This window comes from Sorex fumeus, unplaced genomic scaffold (genome assembly GCF_029834395.1).
Source record: "Sorex fumeus unplaced genomic scaffold, SorFum_2.1 ptg000013l, whole genome shotgun sequence".
Classification (NCBI taxonomy): domain Eukaryota; kingdom Metazoa; phylum Chordata; class Mammalia; order Eulipotyphla; family Soricidae; genus Sorex; species Sorex fumeus.
In genome coordinates, this window is record NW_026606070.1 from 32,645,731 (window position 1) to 32,671,080 (window position 25,350).

The 25,350-nt window shown below is 42.7% G+C and overlaps 1 protein-coding gene across 2 annotated transcripts in view; it reads left to right on the forward strand.

Moving 5' to 3' along the window:
* The window catches only part of TEC (tec protein tyrosine kinase), a 156,623-nt gene extending 133,505 nt beyond the window's left edge, over nucleotides 1-23,118 (forward strand). For both annotated transcript variants that reach the window (XM_056111217.1, XM_056111218.1), the window contains exons 9-18: nucleotides 12-66; nucleotides 1,250-1,329; nucleotides 3,017-3,150; nucleotides 7,203-7,277; nucleotides 8,155-8,326; nucleotides 8,449-8,665; nucleotides 17,061-17,125; nucleotides 20,665-20,783; nucleotides 20,895-21,052; nucleotides 22,464-23,118. In XM_056111217.1, the coding sequence (XP_055967192.1) occupies nucleotides 12-66; nucleotides 1,250-1,329; nucleotides 3,017-3,150; nucleotides 7,203-7,277; nucleotides 8,155-8,326; nucleotides 8,449-8,665; nucleotides 17,061-17,125; nucleotides 20,665-20,783; nucleotides 20,895-21,052; nucleotides 22,464-22,553 (1,165 nt within the window). In that variant the 3' untranslated portion in view covers nucleotides 22,554-23,118. The remainder of the gene's footprint in view (nucleotides 1-11; nucleotides 67-1,249; nucleotides 1,330-3,016; nucleotides 3,151-7,202; nucleotides 7,278-8,154; nucleotides 8,327-8,448; nucleotides 8,666-17,060; nucleotides 17,126-20,664; nucleotides 20,784-20,894; nucleotides 21,053-22,463) is intronic.
* The last annotated feature ends 2,232 nt before the right edge of the window (nucleotides 23,119-25,350 follow it).

A 25,350-nucleotide genomic window follows, 5' to 3' on the forward strand; every position in this document is an offset into this window, starting at 1 on the left:
TCTCTGTTCAGGTGGTACTGCAGAAACATGAACAGAAGCAAAGCAGAGCAACTCCTCAGAAGTGAAGTAAGTGTCCTTATGCCTGAATATTTAACTATTCAAAAATGATTACTTGGGCCCAGGAGAATACACAGAGGCTTAGAGCACCTGCTGATTAAGCTTGTGGTCATGAGTTCAAATTTCAGGTGTCTCTCATGTACCAAGAGCAATCCCAGCAGCTCTGTTGTCTATTGTCTCTAGTGCTTCCGGTGATTTTTGAGGGCACCACAGCCGTGTGTGTGTGTGTGTGTGTGTGTGTGTGTGTGTGTGTATGTGTGTGAGAGACAAACAACCTCTGGTGCATACCCAGCTAAAAGGTGTGTTAGCGACCGCAACCACCCTTTTGATCACCGTGGCAATGGCGTGTGTGCTCAACCAAGTCTCCAGCTCCCCTTTTCTACAGTGCTATTTAACACAAACTTGGTGGGGGCGGGGCTGAAGGATTTTTAAAGACATTTTCTTTTTAGAAAACAGATCTACTTATAGGAAAAATGTTCTCTGGATAGAAGATGATTCTGAACCAGGATCCAAAACTTATATCAAAATATGAAAAATATGTGAAATGAAAAAATATATATTTAGAAATACATCTTTCAGTAATTTTTCTCTGCCTGTCAGAATTTAAAGATTCTGCTCGCAAACCACACCCAAACGGAGAGAGAGAACAAAGGGGAATGCCCTGCCGCAGAGGCAGGGTGGGATGGGGGGGACAGGGGGTGAGAGGGATACTGGGATCAGTGGTGGTGGAGAATGGGCACTGGTGGAGGGATGGGTATTCGATCATTGTATCATTGAAACCCAAGCATAAAAATTTGTAAATCTACAACTGTACCTCATTGTGTTTCACAAATAAAAATGAAAAATAAAAAAGAAAACAAATAAAGGTTCTGCTAAATGACAGGCTGCCTGGAAGGCAGTTCTGGAAGGGACCTTGGAGACAGTCTTGTTTAAATGTATCATCCTGCATGTGCAAAGGTTTGTGGCCGTGGGGCTTTGTGGCTGTTCTGTCTTGACTCTCATCTCCCAATCACTACTGAGCTGCCTTCAGAGGCTCCCTGGGGAAGTCCTTCTTCTTTGCAAAAGGCAGACATAACATCCAAAGATTTGGTTCCTGAAATTTCTTCATAGCATTTCTGTTTGTTACTGGAAATAGAAAATTTTACTTTTGTTATTGAGATTGGAGAAAAGAACGTTTTCCTTTGGATTTCAGGACAAAGAAGGCGGCTTTATGGTCAGAGACTCCAGTCAACCAGGCATGTACACAGTCTCCCTGTATACCAAGTTTAGAGGGTAAGTACTACTGCTCTTCCACTCCTCCTTTGTGAAAAAATTTCAAAGTTTTAAAATAATGTCCCTTTATTTTTAGTATAGATTTTTTTGGAGGGGAGCGGGGAGGCAGGGGAGTTGGCGGGTCAGGGCATATGGCCAGAGCCAGGAATAAGCACGGCTGGTATGCCATGCTCAGACTTACCGACTCTGGCTCAGGCTTACTCCTGGCTCACTCCTGGTGGTGCTCGAGGCTGAAGATCAAATCTGGGTCACCTGCATGCAAGGCCACTGCCTTGCCCACTCTACTATCCCTCTGGCCCCTGTGGATTTCTAGTTTTCAAAAAATATGCTGCATTTTAGTATGAAAAAGAAAATCTGATTTAATTATCTATGTATATTTTTATGATTGAAAGTGGCTATAGAAACTGAAACGCAGTAAACACATAAGTATTGTCTACCATGCTGAGCATTAAGGATCCCACAGTAAGCAAGGTAGATAGAGATCGAGCCCTCTCATTGCTTGTGGTGGATTCAGACAATTATTAGGGCAGTATATGAGTAAGTGCTGTAATAGAGGGTGTGTGTGTGTGTGTGTGTGTGTGTGTGTGTGTGTGTGTGTGTGTTTTGAAATATATAATCCAGACACATCCGAATTAGTCATTAGATAGTACCATGACATCACAACTGAGATAGATAGAAGTTAGAGAGATGAGAGAATATTTCTGATGCAGGAAACTGACTAGACCAGAGGTGAGAAAGGAAATAGTGAGTATGAGGGGCTGACAAGGTGCATTGTATTTGGAAAGTTGCATGGGAAGGTGCGGTGAAAGTCAGAGAGGGCCCTGTAAGAGCGGAGTAAGAGCCAAGTCAGGCTAATGGCAGGGTGTCTGAGCTTTATACAAGAACAGTGAGTTAGCCTCTAAGGATTTTTAGCAAGAGATGACTCCACATTCTAGAAAGAAAAGCTAAAGTACCTTTTTTATAAGTTTGTTTTATTCACTTTTAGAGTTGTAAATCCTTGAGATGTTTTCAATTTCTGCCAACAACAGCATCAAAGACCAGTAACAGCTATTAGCTGTTTTAAACTTGTACCTGTTGGTGAACTGAGTGATGAATGTCCTTTCGTATAGTCTCGTGCATGGGGAGCAAGTATGCTACCAGTGAGTGCTTTAAAAAAACTGACCTGTCAGGCCACAGACATAGTATAAGGGTGAAGTCACTTGCCTTGCACACAACCCACACTGGTTTCATCACCCCCACTGCATATATTTCCCTGAGCACCATCAGGAGTGATCCCTGAGCACAGAGCCAGGAATAAGCCTTGAGCACAGCTGGATATGACCGAAACTCCTTAACTCCTTCCTTCACCAAACAACAACAAACAAAACCCAGACTTACCTGTTAATGGAAAGACAAAACTAAGGAAAACAGGTCAGAGTTTTATATAATATATATTTAAAAAAAAAATTGGGTAGGGAAGAGAGAGGGCTCCTGGGTTATCAGGTAGAAAATATTCTAAGCGTGATGTCAGGTGTCTGGAACTTCTTCCATCTCAGTGGCTGAAACCCTTGTCTGCAAGCTAGGACTACCCACACATGCCAAGGAGATTTTGACAATCTGAGGATTCCTGGGGAGGGAGAAAAACAGAGTCAAATTATCAAATTATATTGTTCCAAAGGGATCTCACACATTTTGCCTTTTGCTGTAGAGAGGGCTCGTCAGGTTTTCGGCATTATCATATAAAGGAAACAACAACATCCCCCAAGAAGTATTACCTGGCAGAGAAGCATGCGTTTGGCTCGATTGCTGAGATCATTGAATACCATAAGCATAATGCAGCGGGTAAGTAGTCACTCCTTCCTCTTTCACATAGAAGTCGGTGCTAAAATGACCCAACACTGGGGCATGGTCTTACCTGAGCAGTTTTATTTTGTAGATAATTGTAGAATGTGACCTATTTGAAATTACTGCATCTTAAGAAAATGATGGTTACAGAGAAAGGCCAGAAATAATACTAAGTCTCATCGAATGGTGAGGATATAACTTACTTTTATGACTCATATTTCTAGATTTATATACTTGGTGCTAGCAAGGATTCTTTACATCACCAAACTCACGTTGCTGGAATCAGACTCAATGTCTGATCACACTCAGTGTCTGATTAGGCTCCATTTTCCACTATAACCCAAGTGATGACTGGTAACTCCTGGCTTCTTTTTACCAAGAACCCTGTTGGATGGCTTGCCCAACCCACTTACCCTGTGTTTCTTTTGGTAATTTTCCATCCATTGGCTCCAGTTCTTGGCCTTCAATTCCCATTTGCCCATATTGTCTTAGAGTTGAAACCATTGTCTCTTCCCCACTGCAAAAAAACCCATTAGCAGTTCTAGTACCTACCATGAGGGACCTAAATAAAGTCTGCCACATTGTCTTTAGAAGCAACATTGAGGGACCAGAACAACAGTACAGTGCATGTGGCCAATCTAGGTTCAATCACCAGTATCCCTTATGGGTCCCTGAGCACTGCCAGGAGTAATTCCTGAGTGCAGAGCCAGGAATAACCCCTGAGCATCACCAAGTGTGTTCCAAAATCAAAAAAAAAAAATCCCGAACCATAAACGAGAAGAAGTAGCACTAGAAGTAGCACTGAGGGCACACATAGATAGTGCAGGGGCTAAAGTGCTTGTCCCGAGTCCTGCTGACCCCTTGTTTCAATCCATGGCATTGATTAGGATCCTATGAGTGCCACAAAGGGTAAGAATTGAGCAAACCACAACACCCAAAAGGATAGAGAGAACAAAAGGGAATGCCCTGCCACAGAGGCAGGGTGGGATGAGGGGATGGGGGGTGGGAGGGATACTGGGATCCGTGGTGGTGGGAAATGGGCACTGGTGGAGGGATGGGTATTTGATCATTGTATAATTGAAACCCAAGCACAAAAATTTGTAAGTCTACAGCTGTACCTCATGGTGTTTCACTAATAAAAATTAAAAAAAAAAAGAATTGAGCATACAACCAGGAATAGCTCCTGATCTTGTCACCTGGTGTTATACAACAGAGTAATAGAGAAACACAGAATAATTTTAGATCATTGAGATCTGCTATCTTGGAGGAAATTCAGTGTTATGGGTAAGCAACACAGGGGAAAGAGTTAGCATACCTCGGCCCATGTGCTGCCCAAGCCCGTGTGCTGCTCGTGCCTGCGTGGCCGAGTTCATGCAGTGCCTGAGCACATGTGTCGCCTGCATCTCCCCTCTTGAGATGTATACTTTCATGCTTTCCTATCTAATGCTGGGATGTGTGTAGGGGCTCTCTCTGCCCTTGGAGAAGACCGCATTCTCTCTTGAGCACCTTATTCTCTCTCTCTCTCTCTCTCTCTCTCTCTCTCTCTCTCTTTGGTTTTTGGGCCACACACAATGGTGCTGAGGGGTTATTCCTGACTCTGCACTCAGGGCCCACACCTGGTAGATTCTGAGTACTGTATTGAGATGTCCGGGATTGAACTTGGTTCAGCCATGTGCAAGGCAAGCACCCTGCCTGCTATACTATCTCTCAGATTCCTCCAGTTGATAATTTAAAGACTGAATTTATGTAAGATTATAAAGATTGAGTGATACCAGGTGAATCATTTTAATTTTTAGTAGACTATAATTTCCTTTCATAGTTCAGATTTGATATTGGAAAAGAACACGAAATAACTGCTGATAGTTACAGTTAAAAACCTTTTGACATTTGTTGAAATTGTCTAAGAAGTGAATGTATTAGCATGTTCCCTGATAAACCCTATTCATGATTTACTTTAAACTTTTTTTAAAATTGAGCTTCTGTGATTTACAATATTGTTTGTGATGGATTCCTGTGCACATAACTCCAACACCACACCCCGCACCAGTGTACCCACAGACCAAGGACCCCTATGCCCTCCCCTTTCAAATCCCACACTCTGCCCCCACCAAACTTTGTTGTGTGGGATCAGTTCTCCCTTTGTGTTTCCTTTAACCCTTTGTTGCTACCGTGATTCTTTGTGTATCTTTAAGTTCCACATATGAGAGATATCATTCCATATCTGTTCCTTTCCTACTGACTTCTCTCAGCTTATTACTCTCAGTTCTATCTATGTTACAGCAGATTGCATAATTTTCTTCTGTCTTAGAGCTGCATAATATTCTGTTATGTATATATCCCATGACTTTTTAAAAAATTTTAATTTTATAAGTTGTTCACAATGATTTATTACAGTCAATATTCCAACACCAATCCCACCACCCATACACCTTTCCACCACCGTTATTCAAATTTTCTCCCCACTGCCCAAGCCTGCACCAAAAGCAGATCCTAAATAATTTATTTTGGGGCTGGAGCGATAGCACAGCGGATAGGGCGTTTGCCTTACAAGCAGCCAACATGGCCAACCCGAGTTTGATTCCTCCACCCCTTTCAGAGAGCCTGGCAAGCTACCGAGAGTATCTTGCTCACATGGTGAAGCCTGGCAAGCTCCCCATGGTGTTTTCGATATGCCAGACACAGTAACAATTGTCACAATGGAGACGTTATTGGGCCCACTCGAGCAAATCGATAAACAATGGGAGGACAGTGACAGTGATTGCTTGTTTTGAATGATCTGCTAAAAAAAAGATCCAAAGAGCTTTCCATAGAGGGGAGTGTGTGAAATTGTTGTATTTCACCTTGGAATCATTAAGCCCTCTTATAAGAGATTACTATTATGTTGTTATAGGTTAAGCCTTGTGTGCTAATACACACACACACACACACACACACACACATATATATATATACTTAATATATATATATACTTAAATCAAGATTGGTTGCCTTCTACTTTATACCCCATCAAATGTGGTGTGCTACTCTTGGTACATCAATATGAGGTGTTGCTCCTGGAATTCTAAAATTTCAAATAGATAGAGCTGGAGTTAAATTTTTAATGGATGGGGACTTTGGGGTCTGGAGGCATCTCTGCAGCTTGTTGCTCTCTTCCAAGATTTATTTGTGAGTCTCTGGATCATGGCCATTAATGCGCATATTATATGGTGCCACAGAGGCAGTTCATGGGCATGACTGCCAGGTTCCTGGAAGAACAGGGAGATGGGGGGTGCTCGCTCATTCCCAACTCTGAGAGAGCCTGAAAATTTCTGTCACAAAACCCTCATACGTGTTTTTTTTAGCAGATTCATTCTCATGCTCTCACAATCTTTTGATCCACTGATTCGTAGTGCAGCATGTAATGGTTTTTTTCTATATCTTGGCTATAATAAGTGCTACAATGAACATAGGTGTGCATGTGCCTTCTGAATTTGTTGTTGTTGTTGTTGTTGTTATTGTTGTTGTATTTTGGACATAGATGCCAAGAGAGTGCTAACACTGTAAAGCCTGCATTAAGAAATTATTTGTTAAGGGACCAGAGAAATATCTCAAAGGCTGAGCATATGCTTTGCAGGCAGGATTCCTGGCACTGCATGGTTGATTTTCTGAGTATTGCTGGGAATTAGACCCTGAGAACCACTGGGGATATCACCCCCAACTTCCACAAGTTTGTTGAATGAACAAAGGTATATAGATTTCTTTTTTATTTCATAAAAAAAACCCCATGAAATTGTCAACCCAGAATGTGAGAAGATCTGCTTCCTGCCTGCCTTCCTCCCTTCCTCCCTTTTCCTTTTCAGATTGTTGCCAACCTGTAGCACAGGGCTGTCTGTGCACAGATGAGCGTGAAGTGAGTGGGTGAACAACATGACTTTTATAAGTATCTAGTTTAGCACTGTGTTCCATATGCAGAATGATTAAGAATAAATTAATAAGTGCTTGATCATATGGAATGGTGACGGATGCATCAATCAATAAGTGGTAACAGTGATACTTGCTTTGTTATCCAGGACTTGTAACAAGGCTGAGATACCCAGTTAGTGCCAAAGGAAGAAACGCACCAACCACCGCAGGATTCAGCTATGGTAACTCTCCTTTCTGCCTGCACTGCTTCATTTTCCTTGAAAAGTCTCCATGATTGCAAGATGTGTTTATAAATGTCAAATTGTGTACAGTGGATCTGTTATTGGGTTTTGTTTGTTTAATATATATTAAATATATATATATATATATATTGCTTTTTCGGTCACACCTGGTGATGTTCAGGGTTACTCATGGCTCTGCACTCAGGAATCATTCCTGGTAGTGCACAGGGGACCATATGGGATGCTGGGAATCGAACCCAGGTTGGCCACATGCAAGGCAAACGCCCTACCTGCTGTGCTATCGCTCCAGTACCTAATCTTTTATTCAGAGGATAACATGTTTAGCTCCAGTAACCCCAGGTTTTCTGTTTTCATCATTATACATAATTCAGAAGGAAACATGCCACCAGTGAAAGTTAAGTATGACCCTATTACATCTAAAATAAATCAAAGTCTGGCATGAACTCACTGCCTTTACTAGTTACTCAAAGGCAAAGAAAGGTGAAGGGAATGGTTAAGGTCCTGCTTTGTTGCTCCTGGCAAAATTTTTTAAGCTTAGAGTTAAATCATTTTAACTTGAAGTTGAAAAGGAAAAAATTACTAAAGGGGAAGTATAGCGAAGGCTGAAGTTTGGGTTTTGTTTTTCTACCTCAGGTTCTCAAGCTCTGTTATTATCAGTCTGTCCTGCAGCATCTTTTGTCTGCTTCAGCTTCCTGTGCTTGTCCAGTGCCAGCTCAGTGGGGGTGCAGTTCCCCACCCCTGATAATGAGAAGCCCCTTTTTTGCTGTTTAGATGAGCACTGCAGGTTGCTTTTCCCAGTAATCCTGTTACCTGCAGCAGAGACTAACTTTGGTTAAAATGTCCCTCTGTCTCATAGAAAAGTGGGAGATTAACCCTTCAGAGCTGACCTTCATGCGGGAACTGGGCAGCGGACTGTTTGGAGTGGTGAGACTCGGCAAATGGCGAGCGCAGTACAAAGTGGCAATCAAAGCCATCCGGGAAGGTGCTATGTGCGAGGAGGACTTTATAGAAGAAGCAAAAGTCATGATGTCAGTAACTGTGTTCTTTTCGGTTCCCCCTTTTGCACGAGAAAATAGCCCCCGCACCAGCGACTCCCTTTGGCGGTTCCTTTTCCTGTGCTAACTGCGTATCCACCCCATTTCCCTCACAGGAAACTGACTCACCCGAAGTTAGTGCAGCTCTATGGGGTCTGCACCCAGCAAAAGCCCATCTACATTGTTACGGAGTTCATGGAAAGGGGCTGCCTTCTGAACTTTCTCCGGCAGAGACAAGGCCACTTTAGCAGAGACGCGCTGCTGAGCATGTGTCAAGATGTGTGTGAAGGGATGGAGTACTTAGAGAGGAACAGCTTCATCCACAGAGATCTGGTAATCCCCCACACGCATCCCACTCACTGGCCCTCTTCCTTTGGAACCCCAGGTCAGCAAGGAGCAAGGATTTCTGGTTTTAAATTTTTGTTTGATTCTTTCTGTTTGGGGACCACACTGGTCAGAGCTTTCTCTTGGCTCTGCGCTCAGGAATCACTCCTAGTGGTGTTTGGGGGCAGGAGGTGGGGGAGGAGAGGGGTGAAGTGAGATGCCCAGGATCAAATTTGAGTTGGCTGCCAGCAAGGTAAGTGTCCTACCCTCCTTGCTATTGCTGCAGCCCTGCAAAGGTGTTTTTGTACCTAAGTTTTGTTCTCAACACCATTTCAACATCTTTTTATAGATTTGCTGGAGTTGAACTCACCCCAGAATTTATTTTTTATTCATTTATTTTTTATTTTGAGGGCCAGGGGCGCACCCAACTGTGCTAGGCTCTTACCCCTGGCTCTGTGCTCAGGGATCACTCTTAGTCGGGCTCAGGGGACCATCTGCAGTGCTGGAGATTGGATTGGATTCAGCTGCATGCAAGGCAAACATCTCAACCCCTGTACCATATCTGTACTATGGCTTCAACCCATAATTTTAACAGAAAGATATTTATTCAAATAAATTACAAGATACTTTGCTTGTAGGAGCCCTAGCTACTATGCCCATACCACATGGTCTCCCCCCAAGCACTTTTCTGGAAGCAGCCTCCAGCACTGCTGGCTATGGTCCTAAAAAAAAAAAAGAAAATTATATATAATGTGCAATACAAATTATATAGGCACTTGTATAATAAAACATAATCACATAGGTAGTATTTCCAAGTAATTTACCCTGCAGTAATTATTTGCTTTCCATACTAATCCCATGGGATAGTAGTCTTAACAACTCTTCTGTCCATCATTGTTTGATAGATAAGAAAATTTGCTTCAGAGAAGTGAAATGACTTGTACATGGTGATAAAGGGGGAAGTTAAGGGTTGATTCATCGTTTGACTAAGCTCTTTTCTACCTTAATCACTAAAATCAGAAACTATGAGAGAAACTCCTGGATTCTTTTTTCTGTCTCGAATCTTTAGGACATGAAAGCAGCTCATAGTCAACTCTTCAAGATATCAGAAAAAAAGTCATCTCTTATCATTTAGGAGCACACTTATTTATTTTTCCCCCCTCTCTCTTACTCTTATTCCCTTCCTTCTCCATTCTTCTTTTCTTTCTCTTTGTCTTCATTGTCTCTTATTCACAGATACAATTATAGTAGGTTGGCATAAGCATTAGTTCTTGTTAAACTTCAAGGATGACGCTTCTACCAAAAAGACTTAGATTCTTACCTGGGAAATCCCCTGTATGATAGCTTTAACTTTCTAGTCCTAACTTTGACCACATTTCTTTGAAAGTAGCAGCAGTGGATTAAAAGATTAAAACATTCACTGTCCAGAAATAGATCAATGCAATAAGCATATGCTTTGGGTGCAGGAGACACAAGTTTGATCCTGGCACTGTGGGGACCCCAAGCAGCAGAAATGTGTTATTATCATTATTATTATTTTACAGAGGAGGAAGCTGAGGTGCAAACAAGATAAAATAAATTACAAAGAGTCAAGTAAATTGTGGGGTCAGGATGTGAACACGAGCCCTTGGTTCTGGAGTCAGCGTGGGAACTCCTCAGCTTTACATCTCGAGACGAGGTCACAGCAAAGAGCTGAGGGATTGGGTGTGAAAGACTTGATTTTCTAGATGTGTTTTAACAGTTTCTGAAACTCCCTAAGACTCCTCCCACAACTATAAGCTTTGGGTTATAAATTTACTCTAGTACAGGTAATCAAGTCTTCCCCAAAACAAAAGCCCTGGCCCAAATGGATTTGCTAGTGAATTTTTCCAAACCTTTAAAGAAGACCTACTGCCAATCCTTCTCAAGCTTTTCCAGGAAATTGAAGAAACGGATGCACTCCTAAACAGTTTCTATGAGGCAGATTTCACTTTGATACCAAAAGCAGACAGAGACACGAGAGAGAGAGAGAGAGAGAGAGAGAGAGAGAGAGAGAGAGAGAGAGAGAGAGAGAGAGAATTACAGGCCGATATCCCTGATGAACAAAATCCTCAACAAAGTCCTCAACAAAATTTTAGCAAACAGAATCCAACAACTCACCAAAAATATCATACACTATGACCAATTTGTCCCTGGGGTGAAAGGATGGTTCAATATTTGTAAGTCAATCAACGTAATACATCGTATCAATAAAAGAAAAAATAAAAATCACATAATCATACCAACAGATTCAGAGAAAGAATTTGACAAGATCCAGCACCCATTTATGATAAACCTCTCAACAAAATGGGAGTTGAAGGAACATTCCTCAATGTAAAAGCCATCTACCGCAGTCCCATAGCAAGCATTATTTTCAATTGGGAAAAACTAAAACTTTCCCTCTAAGATCAAGCACAAGACAAGGGTGCACACTCTCACCACTCCTATTCATTATAATACTAGAAGTACTTGCCATAGCAGTTAGGCAAGAAAAAATATACCAAAGGCATCTGGATAGGAAAGGAAGAAGTCAAGCTTTCACTATTTGCAGAAGACACGATACTGTACTTAGAAAATCCCACAAAAAGCTCCTAGAAATAATAGATTTGTATTGTGAAGTACCAGGTTACAAAATTAATACCCAGTAATACCCAGGGGCTGGAGCAGTAGCACAGAGGGTAGGGCATTTGCCTTGCACGCAGCCGACCTAGGTTTGATTCCCAGCATCCCATATGGTCCCCCGAGCACCGCCAGGAGTAATTCCTGAATGCATGAACCAGGAGTAACTCCTGTGCATCAACGGGTGTGACCCAAAAAGCAAAAAAAAAAAAATTAATGCCCAAAAGTCCATGGCTTTCCTATATACATGTAGTGAAAGAGACATTTTAAAAAAAAATCCCATTCACAATCATGCCTCAGAAAATCAAGTACTGAGGAATCAGCTTAAGTAAAGAGCTAAAGGACCTAACACTGCTTCAGGAAATAAGAGGACACAAGGAAATGGAGGCACATCCTCTGCTCATAGATTAGGAGAATTAACATTGTCAAAATGACAATTCTCCCCAAGGCACTATACAGACTCAGTGCAGTCCCTATAAGGAATATCATGCTGGGTGAAATGAGTCAGAAGGAAAGGGACAGACATAGAATGACTGCACTCATTTGTGGGATATTAAAAAAAATAGCATGAGAGTAATATCCAAGGCCAGGTGAAACAGGGGCCAAGAGGACTGGTCAATGATTGGAAGCTTGCCACTAGTTTGTGGGGCAAGAAGGGTGCCTGCCACAGAGGCATGTGGGTACCGAAGAGGGGGTGGGTGGCTGGAGGGAAACTGGGAACATTGGTGGTGGGAAATGTACACTGGTGAAGGAATGAGTGTTGGAACATTATGTAACAAACCCAATCATAAACAACCTTGTAACTGCATCTCACTGTAATCCAATAAAAGAAATTAAAAACGAAGCAAAAACAAAAACCCAGTCCGCTCTAGTGCAACTGTGACTGCCATTTCTCCATGTCTGCCATCCCCTAGCCCCTGACTGTCCATCTTCCATTGCTGTTGTTAGCTGCACTTTTTTTTCCCCAAAAAGATTCAATATGTTAGTGATGCCATTTAGTATTTATCTTTCTATGTCTGACATATTTCCCTTAGTTAAGTGCCCTGCAGGCTCTGATATGTTGTAAATGATACAATTTTATTCTTTTTTATGTTCAGTTGTTTCCTTTTATAGTGAAATATCTGTGTACACACACACACACACACACACACACACACATATATTCAGAAGAGGAATTGCTAGATCACGTGGTAGTTCTATTTTAAGTTTCTGAGGAACTGTCATACTATTTTCCATAATTCAGTACCATTTTACATTCCAACCAACAGTGTACCAGAGTTTCCCTTTCCCCAACTTTTCTTCCCCTTTTTCTCACCTTGTTAGCATTCATCTCCTCTGTGTTTGTGTGTGTGTTTGGTGGGGGTGAGGGGGCTTAAGGGGGAGGAACTGAGTCACACCTGGTGGTGCTCTGGGGCTATTCCTGACTGCTCTGGAATGACCCCTGGCAGTGCTCAGGGCCTTGACCATATGCAGCACTGGGGATTGAACTCGGGGCATGGCTGAAGCAGCTGCATTTAAAGCAAGTGCCTCATTTCCTGCACTATGTCCCCAGCAACCAGCATAAATTGATCTCTCTCCGCCCATTGTATCTGTGTTGCCCTTTCAAAAGATTATTTGGCAGAATCTGATGATGTCGTTCATTTCTGCAACCTCATCTGTTTTTGTTTCAAGATCTCAGCTGCTTTTCTGTACCCTCCCTTCCTTTTGTTGTTGTGTTTTTGCTGCGACAGTGCCTAGGGTTAAACACACACACACACACACACACACACACACACACACACTTGGTCCTGTACTTGCTTGTGGTCTTGCCAGTGTCAGTGCCTGCACACTTTCTCACCTCGAGTCACTCTCTTTACTGTAGTGCTCTTGCACATCCGAGTACTCATAGAATAGCCCACTTTAGTTGTTCTCACACATATGGTCAACTAGGGGTGTCACATACCTGGGCCATGACACCCATACAGTTTTAGTACTCATGGCCACTCAGTCCTAGCTATAATGTGTCTGAAATTGTACGCTCTATTGTGGCCTCTGTGGTTCCAAAGAGCAGAGCCACTGGGATCCTCACACCAGTACCTGTGGGTGGCACTGAGGTATCAAGCTCATGCTTACAAGGAAGGTGCTTTTGCCCCTGAGCTTTCTGGGCTTCTGCCTTATTGTTTTGATTACTGAAGCTTTTGGATATAGTTTGAAATCAGGACATCCATGTCTCTAGTTTTTCTCTCTCAAGATTGTTTGGCTTTTCAGAGACTTTTGTAGCTCTATGTAAATTTCAAAATGGTTTTTACCATTGCTATGAAAAACGTTCCAATGGACTTTTGATAGGGAATGGATTGTATCTGTAGAATGATTAGGGATGAATATATACTCTAACAATAGTAATCTGTGACCATTGGCTATCTTGTCATTTATTTGTGTCTTCTTTCATGTATTTTTTTTGATACTGTGTTTTTTAGTGTATAGAACTTTTGCCTTCTTAGAAAAATTTATTCCTGAATATGTTATAGTCTTTGATGCTTTAGTTGCACAATTGTCTGTTCTTTCTTCGTTCCTTTTTTTTGTTTTATCTTGATTTCTCACTTTTTCTCCTCTTTCTTTCTCATTCATTTATTTTCTTTCTCTTCTATCATTCATGCTTTCTTTCTCTCATTTACTTTCTCTTGTTCTCTTTTTCTCTTTCTCACTTTTCTCTCTCTCTTATTCCTTCTCCTCTCCCTAACTCCCTCCTTTTCTCCCTCCCTCCCTCCCTCCTTCCCTCCCTTCCTACCTTCCTTCCTTTCTTCCTTCATTCCTTCCTTTCCTCTCGGGGGCCCAGGGGCCACACCTGCTAGTGCTACCCTACAGTGCTAGTGATGTGATGCTCAGGGCTGAGATTCAGGCTGCAGTCTTGGGGACCACTAAGGTCACCTGGAGGTGCTGTTGGGCTTTAGGAACATCCCAGTGGTGCTCGGGCTATTTGCACTGGTGTTGAGAATCTGTGAGCCATAGTGCCAGTCATCAAATTTGATCCCTGAACTATCTCCCTAGCCTCACTGTTGTTTTCTTATTTATCTCTCAAATAGTATATGTGACAGTTTTTTGTGTGTGGATTTAATAAATGATAACAATTATTGAACTTGCTAGTTTTAAGTTTTTGTCTTATAATCTTAGAGGAAAATATTTAGACTTTATGGTCAAGTATGTTGTTAACTGGGGTTTGTTAGTTATCACTGTATTACTGTACCATTGTCATTCTGATGTTATTTGATTTACTCAAACAGGTTCCAGTCTCCATTCATCCCAGCCCTGAGATTTTAGCAGCCTCTCCTTACTTGTCTTTCCCAATGTATTGAAGCTGTTTCAGGGTCAGGGGAATGAGATCCGTTATTATTACTGTTTTTGGCATATCGAATACACCACGGGTAGCTTGCCAGACTCTGCCGTGCGGGCAGGATACTCTCTGTAACTTGCCAGGCTCTCCGAAATATATATATATATATATATATACATATATATATTTCTCTGTCATATATGGTGTGGTAATTATGGAAAATGGGTAAGGAGTGTCTTATGAATATGTTCACTCATATGTGAGGCTCGGCCTGAGCATATGGAAAGCGGCCTGGAGTGTGTGTGATGGCAGTTGGGTGGTGGAGGTCGGCTGCCAGGACTGGGTCCCTTGGGGTTGGGGAGGGCTCTCACCTGCCCCTCTCTGGGGCACCCCAAGTGAAAACAGCCTGGTGCGGAGTTATACATTTATATTATTTCTAACATATCTGACAATGGAGTTTTTAATCAAGAAAGAACGGTGATTTTTGTCAAATGTTTTTTTCTGCATCTGTTGATAAAAATCACGTGATTTTGTCTTTTCTGTTAATGTGTATTATTTATGGATTTACATATATTGAGCCATTTTTGTATCTTGACGATAAATCTCACCTGAATCATGGTGTATGATCATTTTAATATACCATTGAATTCTGGTGATTAATATTTCATGGAGAATTTCTGTGTTTTGTTTTGTTTAGCTTGGAATATTTTTTTCTTGCAATATTTTAGTTTGGTATCAGGTAAAACTTATACCAGAATGAGATTGGGAAGTGTTCGTTCCTCTTGAATATTCGGTAAATTGGAGAAGGAATATTGTTAGGGAAAATTCATCCTTAAATGCTCTGGTCCCAGGCTTTTCTTTCTCAAGACTGATGTCGTAATATGATTAGGACAAAGGGCCTTGTGAAATAGAAGTTGTGATGTATGTATCTCAGACACTGTCATTGTGCTCATCAATGATAAAGAATATATCTTTGTTATATCAAAACTTGTGAACAAAGTACGTTTCTGTTTGTACTTTCAAAACTGATGAAACTGAAATGGTTGCATGAACAGAAAGCACCTGTCTGTCTTTCTGCTTTGGTGAAAGCAATCCTGATACTTTTGTGGCTACGACAGTGGCCTCATTCTGATAGGATTATCACTTCTAAAGGGAAGAGTCTGATGCCTTTGTCTCTTGGACAAAAAATCCTGGTGACTGTCAATTAATACAGTATTGGAGACCTTCTTAGGATGATGGAGGCAATTTTAAGCATAGGGCACCCTCGGTTTAGAAAAGACTTAAAATGCATTCCACAGATGGTACCTCATTGGAGTGAACATGTATTACAAAGAGCAAAGAATTCTGAAGGCTCAGAAGGAAAACAATGTATCCTTAGACCATGGATTATGATATTTAAAAGAATGTTCCCAGGAACTGGGAGATCAAAAGCTAGAGCCTATACTTTGCATGCAAGAGACTCGATTCAATTCCATGTATTACATGGTCCCCTGAGCACCATCAAAGTAACCTCTAGCCACTGAGGCAGGAGTAGCCCCTGAGTAACACTGGGTGTGACCCAGAAATGGAAGGATGGGAGGAGAGAAATGGGGGAAGATGGAAGAAGGGAAGGAATAGAAGGAAGGAAAGGTGTATTCCCAGCATTACACACACACACACACACACACACACACACACACACACACACACACAGAGTTATATTTTTCTTCTCAGAAAAGGAAATAGCTGTTTTTACCATGCTCTATTCTTAAACCTTGTAACCTTAAAGAACAGGCAAGAAAATATAGATGAAATTAGCCAAAATTGTATTTAACCAATTTATTATGTCATATTATGGTGTATTGGTGACATCATGAATGACAAAGCAAATTGTGTCCTTTTGACTGAGATAATAACCAGTCACTGAGCAAAGCCTCTTGTTGCAAGATTGGTCACTGGTTACTGTGATGATTACATGTAGTTAAACTCTCCTCGTGAGAACCTGGATTAGAGACTTCAAGAGATATCAACAAGAAAATCAGGTTGTTTAGCAAGAGGGGAAACAAAGCTAATTGATTCCTCTAGTCCATGCAGTTGGTTAAGATTCTGTAATGGCTTTTTGCACGTAAGACCTTCTAAATTAGCTTTTTTCCCATTACTGAAATATTTGTTGCATACATTTCCATAGTTGTAGAGAAACGTTTTATGGATTTACTTTTCTGTTTCCCTTTCCATTCCTTACCTGCCTGCTTTGAACATTGATGGAGCCCTTTAACTGTTACATTCTTACCTCTTTACTGGTCTAGATGATAACATCTTTCTGGTTCCACAGTGATCATCCTCACGAATCTCACATGCATGCGGTATCTATTTTATGAGACAGTGCCACTTTCTGAAATGGAAAATAAACAATTCATATTTTAAAATTTTTATTATGAAACTTTGTAATTAACATACCATTATGATCTTGTTTTCCAGGCTGCCAGAAATTGTCTTGTAAATGAGGCGGGAGTTGTGAAAGTGTCCGATTTTGGAATGGCCAGGTCAGCTAAGTACATGTGCATATTTTCTATAAACTTTAGATTAAATGAATATAAGGTTCTTCTCTGCCCTGGACATACAGAAAGCCTGGCTTTTCTTTGCAGTTTGATTGTTTAACCTTCTCCTTCAAGGCTGTTTTAGAGATTTAAAATTGCTAATTTTGTTCTGTTAGTCAAATGTTAGTAGGATCTGCTCTCTTTGTACAGGGGTACTGCTTGATTTTTTTTTCTCTGTGCGTTTTGAGATAAATCAGATTATATTTTGAAAGGGTTCTTTGCTTAATACTGATTCCTTTTATCGTAGGTCTGTTTTATTGTCAGGTAAATGAACTGTGAGAAATTATGGTTGTTTAATGCTTCATTATGTGGCTTTTGTTCATATTCACATTATTTTTCAGAATTAATGAATGAGGAAATAATCTGCACTGGTGAAGCAGAAAGTTGTTAGCTTTTCTGAGACAATCATTAAAATAACAAAGCATGCCTTGTGACCATAATCATTCCCTTCCACTAGGTGGTAGTATAGCTATATATATTATATATATGTTTATATATATATATATACATATATATATATATGCTCTTATTTTTATATAAAAAGTAAAGGCCCTCCCGTTGATCATCGTTATGCTCGAGCGGGCCCAGTAACGTCTCCATTGGAGACTTTGTTGTTACTGTGTTTGGCATATCGAATACGTCACGGGGAGCTTGCCAGGCTCTGCCGTACAGGCAAGATACTCTCGGTAGCTTGCCGGGCTCTCCGGGAGGGGCGGAGGAATCGAACTCGGGTCAACCATGTTGGCTGTGTGCAAGGCAAACGCTCTACCGCTGTGCTATCGCTCCAGCCCATATTTTTATATACTCATATATAATATATATATTCACTCTTCTCCCATATTTTTTAGTAAATTTTATTAGCTAAAGACATTTTGAAAGTACTTTGTTCTTTTTTCCCTTTCCCTAATTGTCCACCCATCCATAACTGGTACCTGCTCTATGCCAGGAGCTCTGTTAGCCTGAGCTAGAATGGAAAGTAAAATATCCAAGTCCACTTGCTCTCAGTTTATATTCAGGAGGAAGCAGAAACATAAGCCTTGAGGATCAGAAATGGGGAAACAGTGACAGGGGTCTTCAGCACACAGTGGCTCCCAGTCACATCCAAAGCCCCGCTCTATAGAAGGCCCACAAAGCCATTGGTGGTTTTTGCTTTCTTTTATTGTTTGAAAAACAATAAATGAATATGACACGTGAAAATGATTTGGAATGCAGGTGCCAGTGTAGGGTAATGAGAGTGACAGGCATGCCCTGGTCCCTCTGTTCCTGAGTTGCTTGCAGCTGCTTGGATGCTACAAGGCAGAGGCATAAGGTTGAGATAGAGACTGAGTCACCTGCAAATGGCAAAAAATTCTTTATCTGATTTCTTCTCTAGTTTTGTTTACTTTATTTATTCTAGGTGGCGTGGGTACCTCCCAAGAGGTGCTTAGGAGGTCCAAGGGTCCCACCAGGGTGAACTACTTGGGCTAGTTGTTCAGTGCAAGGAACCAAGGATGTGATACTGTTTGGACCCAGAGTTCTGAGGATACCAGGACACCCAGTGGTTCTGGGGGCCTCTAGGTCTATACCCGGTGCCATCCAAGGGCCATGTTGATGCTGGGCATTGAACCTGGACCTGCCGTGCAAAGACACACATACTCTAAAAGCTATACTTTCTCCCAGTCACATCATTCATTGACCTTTTAACGCAAAAAATTTCTGTCCCTTGTGATAGTGATAACTGTGGAGAGAACTGGGTGTATAGTGGTGATGAGAGGCCAGAAGAGGCAACTGCTTTAGCTCTGCACCCTGGGGCCCCCTTTATGTGGGTTTCTTGAATGAAACAAAAGGACAGGAAATAGTCAGGAAGGTGAAAAATCTAAGGGTAGAATATTCCAGCTGGAAGAAAGCGCAATTGCAACTTAACGTCTGAGCTTAGCCTGCTGTGGACAGCCAAGGAGGATGAGGAGGCTGGCCCACAACTGCGTGGAGCAGTTCTAACTGCAAACCTCCAAGTGCAGTTCAGGGACTTGGATTCTGGTCAGCTTGAGCTCCCGGGAAACTCAGCACCAAAGCTCTCGGGTCAGACACGGGAGTGAAGCTGCTGGCTCCCGGGCAGTGCTTTTCTCCATTTGCTTAATGGGAGGAACAGAGACAGACCTCCTGTTTCACATGTTGAGAGAACATCGATGCTTTTGCATCAGTGCCTGGGAAAGACCCTTAAGTTGTAAGCTCACACCTCCCTGCCTGATAGACAAGTCATCTCAGCCCGTGGTGCGTGTTCTCATCACCAAGAATTTGCTTTTCTGCCCATTTATTATCTTTGTCCATGGAGGGGGGGGGGGCGGGGAGGCTAGGGGGATGTGTAATTATTGAAATGCTCTCTCATGGTGCTTGAAGAAAATGACTTTGTGTTCATGACCAATATAAACACATTTCTCTGTAAATGCATAGAGGACACTGTGGCCCTGTCCTCCCGTTGTTCATCAGTTTTCTTGAGCGGGCACCAGTAACATCTCCATTGTGAGACTTGTTGTTACTGTTTTTGGCATATCAAATATGTCATGGGTAGGTTGCCAGGCTCTGCCATGTGGGTGGATTACTCTCAGTAGCTTGCTGGGCTCTCCGAGAGAGGCAGAGGAATCAAACCCAGGTCGGCCCATGCAAGGCAAATGCTGTGCTATCACTCCAGCCCATAGAGGACACATTACAGATAAAACTCAAGTCCCTTTATCTACCACCCCAATCAGAGATTTTCCCCAGAGTCTAGTTTATGTCCTTCTAGAAGGGCAAAAAAAATGCCATAGCAGGAGGCCGAGGAGATAGTGCAGTGAGCCGAAGCACACGCTTTGCATGCAGGAGGCCGAGATTCAGTTCCCAGTGCCCAGTCAGCCTCCAAACACCTCTAGGTGTGGCCAAAAGACCCCCAAAACAACCCAAGCCTAAACATAAGTATTTTCACATAGAAAAAATGTAGCTACTGTGTTCATGGTTTGAGGGTGGGTGCGTGGTTTATGACTCTTACAATATACTCTTTTCATTCGTTGTCATTGTCACTCGTGTGACCTGGAAGGAAGCACAGGGGCTCAGAACACGTGTCCCCAGAGCCCCTGCACCACTTCCGTCCCAGCAGATGTTTCTCATGTGTGGCTTTGGGGCACAGTATTGTTTAAAGAACAAAGGTCCTATCCCCCTAAACTTGGCCAACTAATTTATTGTTTTCTGCCTTTATTGTCTTATTTAAAAAAATGGGAGTGGGGGCAGAAACCAAGCGCTAAAGGAAAGTTCCTATTGTCACAAATTCCCATGTAAGGCACCTCAAGAAAGTTGAGCATTGAGCGGAAGTTGGGAAGCCACAGATGTGGTGACTGGGACGGGCTCGTAGCTTCACCCTGATGCTTCTCAAACTCCACTCAGCTGTGTTTGGAAGGGGGGAGGCATGAGAGGTCATGCCCAAGCACTTAGCCTGACTGCTCTGAGACGCAAACCTGTGGTGTGTCGTGCTCCAGGTATGTTCTGGATGATCAGTACACGAGTTCTTCTGGTGCCAAGTTCCCTGTAAAGTGGTGTCCACCCGAGGTGTTTAATTATAGTCGCTTCAGCAGCAAATCCGATGTCTGGTCATTTGGTAAGATTCCTGATCGCCCCCTCCCCCCAATGCCCCTCCCCTCTGCCTCCCCACCACCCTTAAGCTGAGCAGAGCACGTGACATGTCATATTGATCTGCATCCCTTTCCAGGTGTTTTGATGTGGGAAGTATTCACAGAAGGACGAATGCCTTTTGAGAAAAACACCAACTACGAGGTGGTTACCATGGTCACTCGTGGTCACCGACTGTACCAGCCAAAGTTGGCCTCCCAGTATATATATGAAGTGATGCTGAGATGTTGGCAAGAGGTATATGTTGGTGTGTGTGTGTGTGTATGTGTGTGTGTGTGTGTGTGTGGTATAGTGTGTGGCACATGTGCATGCTTTCTCTTGATTTCTAGGACATTTTGGAATCTGGGCTTGGTAGATTACTAATGTGTGTTTTTATAGCCTATTTCATTAGCTCATGCTTTCTCATTATTTCATGCTTTCTATGACTTCAGAATATAGGCTGGAAGTGAATCTTCCCAAGTCTGTTTGGCAGGATGGGAAAAAGAATATGACTAAGTTTTAAATGCCAGTTATTTAACGTTATGAATTCATAATAAATGTCACTATTACTGGCTTTATACTGTTAAGTCTGCCAGTTACTTGAGTTGGGAAGCCAGTGTTGTAGCTCCTCCTTCAGCACATGTCTTGATTTGAAGTAGTCCTTTAAATTTGTAAAAAAAAAATGTAGTGTGGGAACATGGTTATAACAGTGCTTATGCTTGTGGTTTTGATAAATCAAAATATTGCACCCCATTCCCATCAGGTACCCAAGAACTGTCTCCAACATCCCTATTTACTCCTGGTCCATTTAAATATTTATTTTTGCCAGAGGTTTTACTCAAACTCAATTTCCTCTGGGTTTTTTTTTTTTTGATGTTTTTTATCGCTATGTATAAATGTCTCACAGGAGAGATGGAAAACTTTTGAAAGAAAATAGCATCAGCTTATGTTGATTATGCCCTAGACACTGTGCTATTGTGCTTCTTCAGATTTAGTTCTCAAAGTAACCCAGTGAGGGGCATATATATCCACTTTGTGGGTGAGAAGACCTGGGCTCATGAAGTTGACATATTCCAGTGATGTCCACTCTGTAGATGAGAAGATCTGAGACCATGAAGTTGACATTTTCCCAAGACCAGGAAGTTACTGAGAAGCTGAGAACTCCCTTGCTCAAGCCTGAGCTCTGGGTCACTTGGTCCAAAGGACCTTCTTGATGGGGATGAAAAGATGCCTTCTGTAGTATTGCACAACTAGTAGTGCTAGTTAGGTAGAGGTAGCATGAGTGATGGGAAGGAGGTGATGATGTGTGCTTGCTGTGTGTGTACACAAGAGTGCACACTGGCCTGATGGAGCTGGGATGCCATGTGAAGGTTGTTGTGGAAAATGAAATCGGATAGCAAGAGGTGATGGAGTGTAGAGGCAGGACTTGCTTTCACGGGCCATCAGGAGCTTCTGGGGGGCAGGAGGCATAAAGGAGGTATGCGGAGAAGGTTTGTCTAGCAGCAGGTGACAGGATAGGTTAGACCTATATGGAGATGCCTGTCTTCTGAAACAATGAGTCCCTTTCTCTCTGTGCTCTTTGGCTGGAATTTAGCAGTGAGAGATTATTTGGGTGGATTATTTGGATGGATTCTGGAACCCACAACTTCTCTCTGATTTTCCACCGTAGAAGCCAGAGGGAAGACCTTGCTTTGAAGATCTGCTGCGCACCATCGATGAGCTGGTGGAGTGTGAAGAGACTTTCGGAAGATGTGCATGATCAGTGGCTCTGCGATTCACAGCCTGTGGAAGAAAAGACCCTCTGTGACCGACTGTTGATTCACTTCCCACTTGGACATGAAGATGGCTTTACCTTCTGAACAGCGAACAAGCACCTCAAGCATTTGCTTCTAGGCCAGTCTCAGCTTCGTGACAGAATTTTCCAGATTTGGAAATTGCTGCCTTAGAGAGGGTGATTAAAAGCACATCTACCCCTGAGTCACAGTCACTTGAAAAAGTACCATCACCTGAGTGCCCACTGGTGCTATACCCAGTCCCAGAATTTACCGATTTTTGGGGTGCAAATGGGGCCATGTTAACTGGTACCTATAGAAGGCCATCATGAATATGCAGAGGACAATTGCTGGCACCATACTTCAGCTGCTCCTCCTCTCTTTGTTTGACTTGTACAGAAATCTGGACCTGCAGCGTTGTTGAGAATGTGGGTTCCACATGAATCAGGAACCTGCCTTGGATGGAAATCCATCTTTGGTTCTGAAAATACGTGTTTTCAAGACTGCCATTAGTATTACAGGAAAAACTATGTGTATGCTGTATATACTGTAAATATATATAATATATAAAGTTATATATTTATAAGAAACCTGAGTAGTCTTTCAGCTGAAACTTTGCAGTAGTGTATGCGCTCGCTTTGGGCTAGGGATAGCATACTCCAGCCTGTGAACCATTTTCCCTAGGGAGAGCAGTGGTCGTTCGGTGATGGAATACCTGCCCGGCAGGCACGAGGCTTCACTGCCAACACCAGCCCCCGAGCCTGAGTGGGATGTTGAAGGTGCTGCATTTGGGATCTCTGGTGCCACAACCGAGTATGCATCGCATGCACTGCACCCCCATCTGTACCAGCACCGTAGCTAAAATGGGAGCCGACACATAGAAAAGCATGGATCTTCCATCATCAGCGCCCCCTCCTCACTTGGGTATATTGGGTGGGAGCAGGAGTGGTGGTGGTTGTTTATGCAGTTTAACACATCAGTACCAGTGTGTCCTGCTGGGGGTTCACACTTGGGTGTGGTTTAATTAACACTAATTGCAGTGCCTGTGTCAACCTCTTTCAGTAGAAACCTTTTTCACTGTTCTGGTCCTGTAATGAGCCGGTGTGAGCTGGACGTGGTGGCCACCCTGCCTCTTGCACCTGTTGTCTGCCCCCCAGATGTGGTCTTCCAAGAGGGCCCGTGTTTGGGCGTCCACAACTGATTGGATTAAGCAAAAAATCTTAACAGGAATAATCAGTTTGTTTCTAAGTCAAGAGTCTGTTGGTGGGCTCAGCGGCTGTCTCTGGAGGCGCTGAGCTCCTGGAACAGAAGGACCAAAAACTGTACAGCCCCAAGACCGGCCTCCTCAGTGTCAGGAGCAGGGTCAGGTTCTGGTGTAGACCAGAGAAAGGGGGGGTGTTGGGGACCACTCCAGGATGTGTTTCAGGAGGCTTGGTTGGATATAAGTCTCAGTGAGACTGTCGAAGAGATACTTCAAAAGAATCTTAAATGTTTTGCTGAGACTTCAAATGTTTTCACATAAAAGCATAACTAAGGCAGAAGGTAGGCTAAATAATAGACAAACTCCTTCAGAATGCTTACAGATCTTAATCTATGAGACAGGAAAAGAGAAGGGCAAAGAAAACATGTGGTTATTGTTCCGCTTGTTCCCTTGAGTTTCAGTTGACTGGGGGTTATATGTCCCATTTCCAAAGGGGGCAAAGTAAAATTCCTAAGGGCAATGTGAAAAAATTCCTGGTGTTTTTTTAATCTTTATCCACATGACCTAGTCACTTTTGAGATTTTTTTTTTCCAATTTGAGAGTCACAACCAGTGATGCTCAGGGGTTACTTCTGGCTCTGCACTCAGTAATTACTTTTGGCAGTATCTGGAGGACCATATGGGATGGTGGGGATCAAACCCGGGCTGACCATGTGCAGTGTAGCTCCACATCTGTTGTACTACCACTTTGGGCCTCCTGAAATGTGATTTTGGATTGACCCCTCCCCCACCAAAAGTTTCCCTAGATCCCTGAAGTATCAGTACTGAATGGGAAACTGAACACTCTACACTTTGCACCCTAAAACCTAAACTCTAATTGTTTCTATCTGTTCCTGTCTGTCTCTGTGTCCTTGGCCCAGAGAGGAGAGTTTGATTATGTTGCAGGTGCTTTTCCCGAGAAATCCTGTAACTTCTTGACACTGCGGGTGACTGGACTAATGCGCACCGCCCCCACCACCCCCCCCACCCCGGGAAGGAAGACCTCGGAGCCTGCCCCTCAGAGCTCTCGATGCAGGTTCTAGCTCTTTTCAAGAGGCTCTCAGACCGTCATTCACACACTTCTCTGAGGTTTTGAGAACAGGAAAATAGGTGGGGCTAATTTGCTCATGAGAAACATCTTGGGTGAGCTATGATTTCAGTTGAAAGATGTGTTTTCCTGACTGGAGTGTCACTGAAGAACTGAAGACGGCTTCGCCTGCACCCCGTGGATGTGCAGCCATGACCCTGTCCTCCTGTAAGTAGGATGGTTTGGTCATTTTCCTCCTGAGTTGCTCGGGCATCGTGCTCCTTGAGCACCAGACATCTTTTTCCTGGGGTAGGTAGAGTTAGTGTGATCTTGGGGCTATTTTTCCCCAGAAGTTTTTGACAGGGTTTTGTTACTTATTAAAAGAACACCATGGCCACATTAATGTTAGTCAACGTTCAGCAAGGAGAATGCAGAGGGAATCAAAGATGGTGTGTGTCCCAAAGAGAATGGTTAACAGAAATGCACTTTGAAGAGGACTTGACTGTAGAATGATGGGG